The sequence below is a fragment of the Talpa europaea genome (genome assembly GCF_964194135.1).
Source record: "Talpa europaea genome assembly, chromosome: 1".
Taxonomy (NCBI): Eukaryota; Metazoa; Chordata; class Mammalia; order Eulipotyphla; family Talpidae; genus Talpa; species Talpa europaea.
In genome coordinates this window covers 85,045,047-85,060,919 of record NC_140073.1, presented here as the reverse complement: position 1 = coordinate 85,060,919, position 15,873 = coordinate 85,045,047, and the positions used below count along the sequence as shown (strand labels likewise).

General features: G+C 34.5%; 1 protein-coding gene across 1 annotated transcript in view; it reads left to right on the top strand.

Moving 5' to 3' along the window:
• Positions 1 to 15,873, top strand: part of LRP1B (LDL receptor related protein 1B) — a gene marked incomplete at its 3' end in the record, with an annotated part of 1,731,654 nt that overhangs the window by 658,656 nt on the left and 1,057,125 nt on the right. The window contains exon 3 of the mRNA XM_084254814.1: positions 498 to 635. Within this exon, the coding sequence (XP_084110940.1) occupies positions 498 to 635 (138 nt within the window). The remainder of the gene's footprint in view (positions 1 to 497; positions 636 to 15,873) is intronic.

The following is a 15,873-nucleotide window of genomic DNA, read 5'->3' as shown; positions in this document are numbered from 1 at the left end:
CCCAAGACTGCTGGACTGTGACTAGGCAGGTCTTGATTTTAACAAACCTGTCCCTTTCAGAAACAGCTTTCTGCCTACTTGCTTCTGCACAAGTATCCTTTACTTTTCTTTCTCTTTGATAATAAATATTTTCTTTTGACTATATGTGTATGTATGTGTGTGTATATATATGTGTGTATATATATATATATATATAGGGATGTATGTATATATATTTAAAGCATTCCCAACACATACTGTAATACAGAGTAGCAAATACATTGCTTTGCTTAACAAATAAACTCAAAATAATACACACTATTTTATTGCTTATGAAGTGTTTAAAAATTAGGTTTTGACTCATAGGGTAATTTTGATGTTTCTGAGAGTCACAGGTGTCTTCTTGTAGTATTTCCTATAGTTTTATAAATTAATGCTAGTCATTTCTTTTAACAGTTTTAATATTAAAAAATAAAGTCAACCTACATCATACTGTTCCTTTTACACCTTTTTTCCAGGTCCTGAGGTGGTAAAAATCCAGTGCCCCTTGAATCATATTGCTTGCATTGGTGCCAACAAATGTGTTCATTTATCCCAGCTGTGCAATGGTGTCCTGGACTGCTCGGATGGGTACGATGAAGGAGTACATTGTCGGGGTGAGTTCATTTGTGGAACCATTCAACTGAAATATAAATGTTTCAGAGTTTTAATGAAAGTTCAAAGAGAACTTATAACCTGCCTTTTCTTTTAAACTTAAACACTTCAGTTACTGAGAAAGCATGAATTTTATTGCCAGAGATACTCAATATGCATTTCAAAGCTGCAACTATTGTGCTTCATTGAAAATGCTGTTAGGAAAAAAATGCATTTGGTCTTTGAAGTGAGTCTCTTAAACAATTATGTATTTCACAGAAAAGAGTACTTTTGAGCAAAGAACAAATGTAAAGGGTTTCTCACAGGAGATTAATATGTTGGTAAAAGTTGGTTTTTCTGAACTTCTGTTTAAACACAATTATTTGAAGTAAGCCCTCTGCCACCAAATGTTTTAATAGAATAGACTCATAGTAAAATTCTCTATAACGTTACTTACAGTAAATTATATTAATTTCTAGTTATTTTCTATCTTTAAAAAAATCAACATTTGAATTCTACAGTGATCAAGCATTTATCTATAAGCTAAGGATAGGAAGAAGAAAAATTAAAATCTGAAAATTAATTGGAACTACAATACTTTAATACAACTGGTTGGGGAAGGGAAATGAAATGTTAGATGAAGTTACAGGGTAAATGTCAGGGATTAAGAAAAAGGTCCAATTCTGGAAAAAGATTTACCAGTAAAGTGAATCGGGCTGCAAAATGGAACTAGGGAAAAAAAAAAAAATTACTGAACCAGAAGTCTGTAGCGTAGATTCTCACTGACTACCACACAAATGATGTCTATTGAAGCTAATATGTCAAAGAGTAACCTGTCCTTCATTGTGGGGTCAGTAAGACAATAAGAAATAGACAGAACTATAGAAAACTGGAGATACATGTCTGGTCTCTGGACAGATTCTCACAAACTAATTGCTACCTTTTGGTAAAAGGTCTCAGGTCACCCAAAGTTTCCATTTTTCAGAGGCATCTCCCTATCTGTATGTGTTTAGTGTTCAAAGTCAACTGCTGCTTTTTAAGATGGAGTATGGTCAGGGATGTGCAGGGCAACAAAACCTTCTGGACAGTGTTTGCCAACTGCCTTTTTCCCACCTCTGGGATAAAATAAAGTGGATTCCAGATCAGAGATGGAGAGAGGTAAGAGAAAAAGAGTAAATCTCAGAAGTAATGCAGTGAGGATGTTGAGACACCATTCATCACTGGGTCTCTAAATCCTTTCCCTCTTTTGAAATGGATGTTCGATTACTGCGTCTCTGTGGACAGATTCAAATTGAAAAGTTAAAAGTCTTCCCTTTTTTGGTCACCTGTCCTTTCTTAGCCTTGAACTCTGTATTTTTCACATAAGAAGTTAGCAGATTCTTAGTTACAATATATGTATAATGAGTTATTAGAAATTTTATTTTTATTTGAAGGCTGTGACATACTCTTATAGCAGCAGAAAACAAAGTGCTGACTTGTAAAGTGATTGCAGTAAAAGAGTTTTATTTTCTCTCTTTAGAATTAATAAATTTCTAGAATTTAATTTTATCCAGTTCAGTTATAATTCAGGCTTCTTATTACACCTAGAAAATGCTTTGAATGAACAGATGTGACTAAGTTGCTAAAAGTGAAAACATCATTTTGCTAAATATACCTCAGAGGTGATTATACAAATTGGAATATCTTAAAAATATTTAGCGCTGCAGATCATACAAATATACATCAGAGTTTTCTAATAAAAATATAAAAGTGTTCTAATGAATGGAGGGAGGAGAACAGTATGTTAATAGTAAAACAAGATTCAACTAAAAGTGAAGCATTTTAATAAAATTAAAAATGATATTGAATTTATCTCAGACTGAGATAGATTTAAAGTTTTTATAGGTTTGTGCTTCAATCCTTTATCTTCCTCTAATTCACATTTCTAATTGTTCCAAGACTCCTGTCTTTATCACAAATGACAACCTTTTTTTTTTCTTTCATAAGTTGCCAGTAGGAGACTGATTATACCACTCTGGCCTTTTAAAATATTTCTAGAGTTCATCAAATAAGGAGTTTCAGAAAATCTAGTGAATAATTTATCCTGACCTGTGGTGGATTTAGAAATAACAAGAGGTATATTTGGATCTCTACTACTTGTTTAGGTCAGTAGAGGGTTTTTCACCTAATTCTAGGCCTAATTCTGTGCTTTGAACAATTACATAGAATGGTGACTTCTGTCAGTTTCCTTTTTTATTATTTATATAAATATATTTAATTTTTTACATCCCTATTCGTTTTTAAACAATATTTGCTTCCCCTTCTCAGGTCTAATTCTAATAGATTTTCCTTTACCAATGCACCATTTCCTTCACCCGTGCACCATCACCTCAGTCCTCTCTCTTCCCTCCTTCCCCCTGATCCCTCTCCCTCCTCCCCTACTGCAGTATGTCTCTGATTTATAATTGTCTGTTTTTGCTTTGGTGTGTTTTGTTCTGTCAGTTTCTTAATTCAGTGTAGAAATATTTCTACAGTGAGAAAATAAAAATTAGAAATGTGTCATCCTGCTTGTCCTGGTATATTGCCTTTGGAATATAGCAAGAATAAAAGAGAAGTTTTGGGCAACCCATGACCTATATCATGTGGATTGCTTGTGCTTAAATGGGAAAATATGTTTGTAAAGATATGTCATAGGAAATTAGTCTATTTTCTTTTCCACCCTCAACCATCGTCTTGATTTTGGGTCACATCCAATGAAAAAAATGTTTTCTGAAGAGTTCCTTAGGCATCAGCTCTGTCAAGTTCTCTAAGGAACTTTATCATCTACTATAGACATACAATAAAGAAAGAGATCAGATTAATTCAAACATTGCATTGATTTTTTTAGAAATGCTTCTCCTTTGCAGAACAGTTCTGTCTAAATCATTTCTCTTTCCATTGCTGCTTCTTTGTTGCATTCAAAGTATATACCCTAAGTAATTATACATGCAACTTAAGACATGATGAAAAAAATGGACGTTTTCTTGTTTCTAATAAAGAATCCAGAGTACTTTAGGTTGACATATTTGTTTCCTTTATTAAAATTAACAGAGGAAAAGTTTAACATTTTGAACATGATATTCTGGTCTTGGGAGTGTTTTTGTATCAACTGAATTGTTTTCTGAATGTTTCCTCGAAAAATCAATTTCTTCCTGGTGAGGGTAATGAAAAGATATCTATTATTAATGATTTTCTATAGCAATGATATTTTAATCTCCATAATTTAGCTCTATTTGAAGAAGTAAAAATGGATTTTTGTATATGGATGTGCTTATATATAGGCATGTACTTGTAAAAATTTTGCAATAAGAAGGTTCAAAATCACCACATTATATTTTAGAAAATTTCATCCCTTCCTACATAGTGTTTCATATTGGTGGTAATAGCACTGATTCTAAGTTGCATGAGCAGTGAAAACATTCTACACAGTACAAGGTTTTTTTTTTAATGCAGGGTATTTCTACATAGGTCCTTCCAAACATATTCAAAATGATGGACAAAGAGAATAAATTCAAGTAACAGAGAGAAGAGCATCCCAGATGATACAGAACTTTTTTCAAATTTGACATGTTAAGGTATTTCACTATGTTAACATTTAAAAAGACTGTGAACAAGAGAAGCTGCTCTTTTACTCACAACCCAAGTTAGATTACATTTACAGAGCAAAACATTAAATGTACAAGGTAATGAAAATCTCTGTGGTACTATCTGCTCTTACAGTCTTAAAAAAATACAGAAACTTCCAGGCTACTGAAAAACCGATTCTATCTTCTCTGTCTCAGAAAAAGTGATTATGAATCTATGGATTGTTCTTCACAAACATTCCAATATCCTTTATATTTTAAGGGGATAAAGTATGTGAAAAATTTACAAAAACTGGTTAGAGAATGAAACTTATATCTGAAAAGCACACCACCCAGATAGATCAAATCACATGCACAGAAGCACACAATACTCTTCTGAATCCTCTCTATTCTGCACATGTTGTAACATAATTTGGAGCATACATTTTTGGGTTCATGTGATCAAAACCTAAAGAAGAATATGATTTTCTTAGATGTCACCTAACACCTCATAATAATGCCACCTAACAACTCAGAATTTTTGAAATTCCACTTGATTATTTTACTTGTAGTTGGAATGTAATTTTCCTAGGTGTTTTTTTGTTTGTTTGTTTGTTTGTTTGTTTTGTGGGACCCTCGCTGGTGGCAGGGATCGAATTGGCAACCCAGTGCTCAACCGCTGCGCCACCAGGGGAGGCCCTAATTGTCCTAGTATTTTCAATTATATTTTTCTCCATCCACCCATGACCTATTGTCAGTAATTCTGATGTATTTATTTTAGATGCCAAATTATAGTATTTAATATTTTATTTACTCTTTTTTAGATTTTATGCCCCTATTCATAAAACTAAAGTCTTTTGAGAAAGTGTTAAATAATCCTGGGGGTAATTTGCAAGTTAGCTCTTTTTCAAAGTGGACCAAGGTAAATGTAACCTATGGTACTGTAATGTCTCACCATAGAAAAATTAGCTATTCTAATACATCCTATTTAAATTTTATATATAGTCTAAGGAATTCATCTAGAAGCTAATTATTATCTCAAATATTCAGGAATTGATTTTTCATTAATTTTTCTGAAAGAAAGTATTGTGTTGTTGCTTTGCTAGTAAATATAACACTAATTTCAGAGTGTTCTAAAATTAGTTAGTGGTACCAGAAAGGCAGGAAAGGACGAAGCAAAAAAGGAGAAAAAAATGAAGTTGCGGAAACTGGTGAAGAAGAAAGATTAATTTGGAGCACTTTATTGTTTTTCTTTTAATTTTACTTTATTGGATCAATGGATATTGTTCCTACTATCATCCTATTTTTTTTATTTTTCATCAAATTGTATTGATCTGTCATTCACATATGTGACTATATAATTTTGGGAGATGTAACTCTGCACCTGAACATGAGCATATGCTTCATTCTTCCTCCACCAAAGCTCTAGTGCCAATACGTTAATGCATTGCCTCTCCATCTTTACCTCCCTCCCCCCTTTGCCACCTATATTTTTCACAACATCTAAGAGCTATTTTTTTTCAATTTTGCAAGTTTGTTTTCTCTATATAGTTAAGCATCACCAATTACTGAAATTATCTGTTAATTGTCCTTTGTTTTCTGATTTATTTCACTTGGCATAATCACCTCAAGATCAACCATTTTGTCCCCAAAGGCGCTATTACATCCTTTTTTAAACGCTGTGTAGTATTCCATTGGGTATATATGCCACAATTTCCTTATCCAGTCATTTGTTGATGGGGTTTAGGTGAATCCATGTTTTGATTATAGTGAATAATATTGATCATAGTGGTGTATAAATCTTTTTGAATTAGTGTTTTATTATTTGCATAAATACTGAGGTTTATTGCTGGACCATATGATTTCCCCATAGATTAACTATTTATGTTTGTGTGGGTTTATTTCTGGACTCTATTATATTTTGCTGTGGCCATTCTCTTTTTTTCATCTAAAGCAAGTTTACAGGATAGAGGAGGGAAGTTAAGCATGCAGACTCCAAAATACAGGTATAGAGATGAGGTAAGGTTGCAGGAATGTGAGTAAAAGTGTATCTGTCAGTAATGTGAAGTTTAAAACACATGAACTAAACTTCACCTGTATTTATGCAAGTGATTTATAACATCAGCAAATGTAGAGTCAAAAAGACAAACAGTGGAACCAGCTAGGAGGGCTTAGGCTTGTGTACTTATGCTATTTTGATTAATAAATATCTTGCAAATTAAGAGTAAATCCAGCTATATTCTTTTCTTTGTGTTGCGTTTTGCTAAAGTGACCAGATAGTCTCAAATTTATTTCAGGCATAAGCATTTTCTCCCAAAGAGATTGGTTTAAGTTATTGAGTTACTTTAGTGAACGGCTATGACCCTTAACACTGGTTTGTTTCAGGGACAAATTTAGGGTTTTTGAGAAGCACAGCAACAATTCATATTATCATAGACCTGCTATAAGTTTAGCATCCCTTCAAAAGACTACTACAGATATTGTTTCTATTCACAAATGACACCTATATGAAGAAGGGTTATGCACACATTGAAGACTGTTCTAAATGTATGTGTGTGTGTGTCTATGGGTATGCATACATGTGTATGTATGTATATATTTGCATGCATGCACATACCTGATCATAGGCAGCTATATTAATTTTGCAGAGTAGTAGTTTTATAGATTTTGCTCACTTAGAAATAAGCTGTTGTGCAGATAGATTTCTTAACTGTTTCATTATATATAATTGTGAAACTGCATTTACATTGCTAAAGAGTCTTAGGGCTCAAATTTCAATTGTTTGAATATCTTGACTTGTAGAAATTGCTGACTAGCCAACTGAATAGTTGTGAAAAAGGATGAATAATTTACTATTTATCATAACTCAGCTTTGGAAAGGATAATCTAAAAGAATTTGTTGGTGACTGAAGTAAACCTTTTTATAATGCATTTCATATTGGATTGTTAATATACTAACTGGTGTCTTTGATCCCAAACAGAATTATGTCCAAAAATAAATATGAAAGTAAGAAAGTTTTATAAAAAAAAAATCTGTTTAGAATAACTAATTGCGGGCCTCCCCAGTGGCGCAGCAGTTGAGCGCTGGGCTGCGAAGCTGCCCGCAGCCTCTGCAGCGCCGATTTGATCCCCGGCCACAGGGTGAGGGTCCCACATGGCGCGACAGACCTCTCCTGTCGCCTGCTGCTCCCCTCAGCAGTGTACTTTGGTCCTTCTGCCTGTTCTGTTCCCCATTCTGGCTCTGGTGAATTCTCTCACCCTCCCCCGCTTCTGACTGTACCCAGTGCTTGTATGAATAAATAAATAAATAAATAAATCTTTACCAAAAAAAAAAAAAAAAAAAAGAAAGAAAAAAGGAAAACTAATTGCTTTAAAATAAGCAAACTCTGACGCATTTATGGTAGGAAAAAGATACTCTACTCACTATTAAAACATTCCCTCAGTTCTGTATTTCTCTCTTGGTGGAAAATAGTGGCTTCATGCTAACACAATACTTCCATATTTTTAAACCCATCTTTCTATGGTGAGAATTCTGAGGTAATGGGGGTCTTCAAAAGTTGCTGAACTGTACTCTCTTTAGTTGATTTTCACTAAATAAGGTGCAAATGAATAACATGAATATATAGCTTATAGCCTACTAGAATATTTACTCTGTCTATTCACCTAACATCTGTAGGAGAAGAAATAACAATCATTTTCATAAGGAGTTTAACTCCTTGTTTCAAACGACTCTTATTATGCTCTTTCCCCAAATATGCCTGCCTCTTAGACAGAAAACATTGGTGAAAACTAAAGAGACAGAGAAAGAGAGAGAGAGAGAGAGAGAGAGAGAGAGAGAGAGAAAATTCACATTAAATCTCTCCCCAACAGAAGAAAATTATTAATAGTTTCACCACTTCTGAAATTATTACTTCATGGATCATGGGACTCACTTCCCTTGCTCTTTCCCTATTTTTTCTTGATATGATAAAAAGCAGGATCGATTATAAAAAAATAACAGTGGATATGAGGAAAAAATGATTTTTTCAAATGTATCATCGTAGTAAAATTTGACCAATTAATTCATTTAATTACAATTCATTTAATTTAGTTATGTTTTATTGATTACTGACAATATTTGCTGCTACATAAGTGCTGTGGTTGTAGAAAATACTTTTTTCTGCATTCATGAAATTCATATACTATCATGGAGGCAGGAAACAAATGCTGAAGAATAATAAAATGAGAAGCAGCTAATTCTGCTTGAGGGGATGCAGGGAAATTTTCCAAATAGGTGATAGTAAATATTTGTCTCATTCTAAGAATTGAATAGGGAAATGAGGGGAGGAAAACATTTCAAAAATAGGGAATTACTGGTACAGAGTCACAAGATTGTTAGAAAGTATTATGTAAACTTTAAGTTATTTGGCAAGATTGAAATGTAGGGTCCTATATGGGGAGAAATGAGTTTGAAGTGAAAAATAGTTAGTCCTATAAGTAATTACATTAAAATGATGATGCCACGTGACCCACTCAAAATGTACTGCTTTTGTAAAGAGATAAAGAGTGAAAAATGGTACCATGATATTCTCAAAATATTATAAAGGTGGTATGCATACTGTTTTGCTATCAAGCATGCAAAGACAAGAATGTTGGCTATACATAAGTGGTTATGTGCTTTAATCATGGAAGGTAAAATTGTGTGTGTGTGTATGTATATGTATATGTAAAGTAATTTTGCATTATAATAAATTAAATGTGCATTATAATTATAAAACTTTAAGTCTTTTGTGTATCACTGAGACATAGTTCATGCAAGCAAAAGTCAAAATAAATGACTGGGGCAGTCTTATTGAGTTCCTTTTCAGATGAAAGTTGGAATTTGGAAGGTGTCTGTATTGTTTTAAGCCACTGAAATTGCATTTTTAGCCAGATACTAAAATACCATCTTAGCTGATGCCAAACTTTTACCCTCTTGTACCTTAATTTGGGGAAATATATGACTATTTCAATATTCTTCAAAATTATGAATTATAACAAACTGTCTCTCAGCACACTATTCAGTCTCAAATGTGAGGACAAATCCCTTATGATTCAATATTTGCTTTTTTGACACAAGCACCTTGATATTTAAAAAAGTAAGGAATTAAAGCAGATACAACAGTTGAGTGGCATTGGCAGGAGTCACAGAAAAAAGCTGTCTGAGAGGAAGGTTTAGACACTGTAACCTTGAGTTTTTGTTCTCCACTTTTGACTACTGGGCCTTAACATATCAACTCAGAAAAGTGCATACTATTGTTCTGCTTCATCACCTCTTTCTAACCCATTCTCAAAGCAGCAAGATGGCTTGTAGAAAAGCAACTGAAAAAATATTTTTTTAACTATACACTCCCTGTCTTTTTTATTCATCGATTGAAACAAAAAAAAAAAATTGTTCTGAGTGAACCAGTCAAAAAAATGATATAAAAAGATGGCAGAATTGAATGTCTCTAACTATTAGCTCTATTACCTGAGAAAAATTACTGCTTTCACTTTATGATGGATGTGGAAAGGAAATGAAGTTCATTTTAACTCTTTGAAGTAATTTTGCACCAGTAAAGATAGGAAGTTAAAAAATCTTTAGGGATTAATCTTTAATAATGAGATTTAGAAGGAATAATGACAGACATCTCAAAGTCTGTCATGGAAAACATTTAAATTTTGAAGGAAAAAGATAAGAGCATTCCTATGAGAAATAACCAATAAATATTTAGATTTGAAGTTAGTTGAGCCCAATCTAGAATTCCATTAAATCCTAGAGAATTCTGCAGGGGAAGATTTCTATAGATTTTCATAACTTTCTGAAATTATATTTGATTCTGAATTTCTAATCTGTTCATAAATTGCAGAAGGAAAAAAGTATACTGCCTTTTCCTCTCATCAATTGCTATCACTTAGATAGTACACGTGAATTAATGTCATCATAAATATAAAACTCATTATACTAAACAATCAGAAAAACAGAATTGCTGTGAGACTTATAACTTCTGAGTGCACCATAAATAGTCCTTTCCTAATCAAATCAAACAATTATTTACTTTTCACTAATGTGTAGATACATATATAAATATGTGTATTTTACATTTCTCTAAACCTTTCTCCATATATTTGCATATTTGAATTTAGACACAAAAAGTTTGTCATTAAAAAATTTTCATTTATGAAAACTAAACCAGGTTTATTTACGTTAGTGAAACATTTGCATTCTAGCTCCCTGCTATGTTTGTGATTAAGGCAAAGCATAAAATGGAATAATTGACCTCTCTGTACCACAAGGGACTGTATAACTAATCCAGATAACTTACTGTGGTTGAGGAAGCCATAATTTGCCAGCCAAAGTGAGATCACTTTGCTTGCAGAGCCTCTGAATTAGGTCAGTGTGACTCTGAGCCAAGGGCTCAACATCAAAAACAAGGGGGATGGTTAGGACAAGTCTCAAAGAGCACTTTTCAGTGCCATTAGCTGAAACATGGGGTGTGTTCCCATTCAGACAGCAGGTATGATAGCAAGAGTGCCAAGAAAAAAATCTATACAGTTCTTTGAGTGGCTCTGAGAATCCTCCAGTATTCTCAGAGCAGAAGCACTAACAGTATGAATTATCTAATTTTTAGCTAGGTCAATTCAATACTAAGAGGGCTCAAATTTAGAGGCAAATATTAATGGATATAAAATTATATCTAAACTTATATAAGTTATTATATAATCATTATTATTATTATAGATAAACAAAATTTGTGACAAAATTGTATATAAAATCTATTTGGATATAGGAATTTATAGAGACACGTGTGTGTGAATTAGAGACCCTAGCCTGTGTCCACTGGCTATGCAGATTAAGTGATCATTTTAGAGAATTAAAAAATACTTTTTTGCCTTTTAGTTAGGTGGTGTCATTTGTTGCTGTTTTCAAAATCAGGGTAATGTGAAGTTTGTACTAGTCCTATTCTTCAGTTGAATGTTACATCCTACTCCCAGACAAATGACATCTGGTTCCTTTTTAGTAACTCAATTTTGTGTCCTAGTCATCTAAATTAATTATGCAAAGAAAAATGTGCAGAATTGAAGGAAATATGTTTGGGGTCAATACAAAGTAATCTTGCTTATCACACTACGACTTACCTTTAAAGGCAAACTGTTCAATGCAAATGTGCAGTAGTTCAATTCTCACTTTTTTCCCTGTGTGTATTTGTTGTAGTCTTAATAGATTAGAAACAGCTACAAAAACTTATATTTAAGTTCTCCTTCAGTCTCTTTATTACAAGATCTCAATCAACTTGGCAAGGAAGACAAACACACACACAACACAGAGTGAGAAAGTGCAGAAGCACATGGGACTCTTTTGCAGAGTAGTTTATGGGGTAAACTGCTCTACTATGTGCCAGAATTGTTGGTTTCAAACAACATGCTCTTTAAAAAAGAAGATTCACTCCTGCATTTTGCCTAAAGTGATTTGTTCCTTTCAGTTTTGTTTCATCTTATTTACCAGAAATACCTGCAATATATAGAAGGGTAGCAAAGGTCTCTTCAATGACTATAACTACAAGTAGAGAAATAGCAATAACTTTCTCTCAGTGTGAAAGAGTTGTAGGATAATAGGGCCAGAAGGGAGTTTTGGAGGTCATCTAGTTCATCCATCTGCCTTTAGGCTGGATTGAACCCAAACTTGCCTAGGCAGATTGCTATCTACCCAATTTGAAAAACCTCCAGGGAGAAAAATTCTAACAACCATTTTTAGTAACACAGTCAATGTTTAGCAATTTGTATTCTGAGCAAATGCTTTCATATTGTATTATAGAATTCGCTATGCCCTCTCACTTTTTAGCTTTTCTCTCTAGCAGATTCTGTATTCCTGAAGCTTGATCATGTGTTGTTGTTTTTTTTTTTGATTTTCAAAATCTCTAAAATTATAAACGACTCCTCCCAATTTACTGAGATAGTTTGTCTGACTATCTACTATCCATTGTAGTTGCCTGTCATAGCTCCTGCCTCCTATATCCTCTTTATTTTTTTGAAGATTTACTTATTTATTCATAGAATGACGGGGGTATGGCCAGAGGTGCTAGGGGTGAGAGAATTCACAGAGACAGAGTGAGGAACAGAATAGGCAGATTGACTGAAAAACATTGTTGAGGGGAGCAGTGGGAAAGACAGGAGAGGTCTGCTGTGCTGTGTGGGTCACCTTCCTGGCTGGGGATTGAACTCAGCTTGCAGCAGTGATAGCACTGAGACTTTACCCCTAGGCCACTGGGGAGGCTGCTCCTGAATCCTTTTAATATGTTGTTTTACACATGTAAGGAGATTGCCATACTCATTTCTGTTAGATTTAGTTAAGAATTGTCTTTAGTTGTGGGTAGCAGAGATCTTAAAAAGAAAGCTAGAAGTTTATTTTTCTCTCATGTTAAAAAAATGTCCAGCAATACAAATTGTTGATGATTTTGTTTTTTATTTATTTTTTTTTAATAGAGGCATGTTTTATTTATTTGTTTGTTTGTTTTGTTTATACAAGCACTGGGTACAGTCAGAAGCGCGGGAGGGTGAGAGAATTCACCAGAGCCAGAGCGGGGAGCAGAGCAGGCAGAAGGACCGAAGTACACTGCTGAGGGGAGCAGCGGGCGGCAGGAGAGGTCTGCGCGCCATGTGGGACCCTCCTCCGGTGGCCGGGCAGCAGCTGGGGATTGAACCGGCGCCGCAGAGGCCACGGGCAGCTTCGCAACCCAGCGCTCAACCGCTGCGCCACCGGGGAGGCCCGATGATTTTGTTTTTTAAATAGGTGCCCAAAAGTAGGATTGCTGGGTCATACGGTATTTCCATTTTTGCTTTTTGAGGTAGGTCCAAATTGCTTTCTAAAATCCTACTATGGCAGGTAGGATGATTTCATCATCTGAGCTGTGTTCCAGACTCTTGATTTCTGTTCTGCTATCTTTCTCACTTGAGTTACATGCAAAAGCAGTGGGTCCAGTGGTCACAGGTGGCCACTGCAGCTCTAAATATCCATGCATATTCCAGGGGGAATGATAAACCTTGAGTTTTCCAAAAGCCTAACCCCCAAATTTCTCTTTGTCCCTTTTTTTTAAAGATTTATTTATAAAAGAACTGGGGTACAGTCATAGGCACAGGAGGGTGAGAGAGTTCACCAGAGACAGAGCAGGGAGCAGAACCGGCAGACAGACCAAAGTACACTGCCGAGGGGAGCAGCGAGCGGAGCATGAGAGTTCTGCCATGCCATGTGGGTGTCTCCCTGGCCAGCTGGGAATCGAACACGCGGTGCAGCGGCTGCAGACAGCTTCATAGTACGGCGCTCAACCCGCTGCACCACTGGGGAAGCCAAATTTCTCTTTGTTTCTTTGGCCAGAACTTTAACATGCAGTTACCCTTAATTTGCAAGAAAGGTTGGGAGATTTTTTTTGTTGTTGCTAAACACTGGAGACTTTTTTTTTTTTTTTTCAATTTTCCCACCACTCTACCTTATACCCATTTGATTCTTTCTCCCTCCCCCTTACCTATTATCATCAAAAACCTCACTTCATTTATGAATTTCTGCTAGTTTATAACTTGATGCTTGTCAGTTAATCTGCTATAATTCCTTATTTTATCATATATTTGAAAATATCCAATATTTTATCTTCAACTTTCTGACTAATTTTACTAGGCAACTTCTGCAAGCTCTTCCCATTTTATCTTTTTTTTTTTTTTTTTTTATGGATAGTATTCCATTGGGCGGATATACTATATCACTGGATGCTTAAGTTGCTTTTGTAAACAATGCTGTAATAACCATTGTAGGTCATACAATTTTTGAGAGTTGGTGGTTTTGTGTGGTTTTTTTGTTTGTTTTGTTTCAAGATTTCTTTCTATACAAGAACTGGGGTACAGGCCAGAGGTGTGGGAGGGTGAGAGGATTCACCAGATACAGAGCGGGGAACAGAACAGGCAGACTACAGAAATACACTGCTGAGGGGAGCATGGGGCGAGATGGGAGAGGTCTGCCATGCTATGTGGGATTCTCTCTTGCCTGCCAGGATCGAACCCGCGCTGCAGAGGCTGAGGACAGCTTCACAGCGCTGCGGTCAACCTGCTGCGCCACCGGGGAGGCCCGGTTTGTTTTGTGTTTTTTACATAGTTGTCCAAAAGTAGGATTGCTGGGTCTTAGGGTATTTCCATTTTTAGCTTTTTGAGGTAGGCCCAGATTGCTTTCTAAAATGGCTGCACCAGCTTAATTCCCACCAACAATGTAGTAGGGTTTTGCATTTTCCACGTTGCCTCCAGGACTTCTTGTTGGGGTATCTTTTTTAATACATACCATTCTTATGGGTGTGTAAGGTCATCTCATTTTGGTATTGAAATGCATCTGCCTTATAGAAGTCATGTTTTATATTTTTCATATATCTGTTGTCCTTCTGGATATAATCTTTGAATAATGGTATGTTTAGATCTGCTTACTTAATAATTGGGTTGTTCATTCTTTTATTGTCAAATTAAGTATTTTGTGTGTCTTGTGTATGAACTTCTTGTCGGTTGGATAACGTGTGATTTTTCCTTTTCTGTAGGATGTTTTTTAAATTTACTTATATTTCCTTTAACTATGAAAAAGCTTTGTAACTCGAGCTATTTAATTTGAGGTAGCTCCAGTTGCTTATTTTTACTTTTATTCCCTCTGGAATAGGTGTCAAGTCTCCAAACACATCTCAATAACTGATGTTTTGAAATGCATCACTAATGTTTTATTCTAAGAATTTTATTATTGCAGGTATTGTCTCTAAGTCTTTAATCCATTTTTAGTTTATGTATGAAGTTAGTGTTTCAACATCACTATTTCACAGATATTCATTCAGTTTTCACAGCACCATTTGTTAAAAACACTCTCTCCATTATGTGTTTGCTGTTCCTTTATCGTAAATTAGATATTTATATATGTATGGGTTTATTTCTGGACTTTTGATTCTCTTCAATTGATCAATGTCTTTTTTTATCCAGATATCATATAATTTCATTGCTATTGCTTTATAGTGTAGTTTAAAAACAGTTAACATCATGTCTCCATTTTTCTCCTTTTCCCCAAGTTTGTTTCATTTAATGGGTTTATGCTTCCATGTGAATATTACCATTATTCTATTTACTAGAAGAATATCATTGGAATTTTAATGGGGATTATATAAATTGTACATAATACTTTCAGTAGAATAGTCATTTTGATTGTGCTTATTCTGTCCATGATCATGGAATATCTTTCAATGTCTTTATCTTCTTTTGTATCTTTCAGTAGAAACTTTAAGTTTTTGATCAACAATCTTTTACCTCCTGAGTTAGGGTAATTCCTCGGACGTATCTGATATTTTTGGATGTGATTGTGAATAAAATTATGTTCCAGATTTCTTTTTATTTTTACTCATTATTTATACATAAAAATGCAGCAGATTTGTATGTGTCATTGTTATATACTGTCACTTTGTTATATTAATTTACTGTTTCTAATAGTTTTTGTTGGATTCTTTAGAGTCTTCTCTATATAGTATGACATCTGAGAATAGTGACAATTTCACCTTTACTGACTTGATTTTATTTTATTTCCTGTTTTCACATGATTACTCAAGGTTATCAAATTTGTTAGTGTATATTTGTTCATAGTATTCCCTTATGATCCTTCGTGTTTCTATCCCTTGTG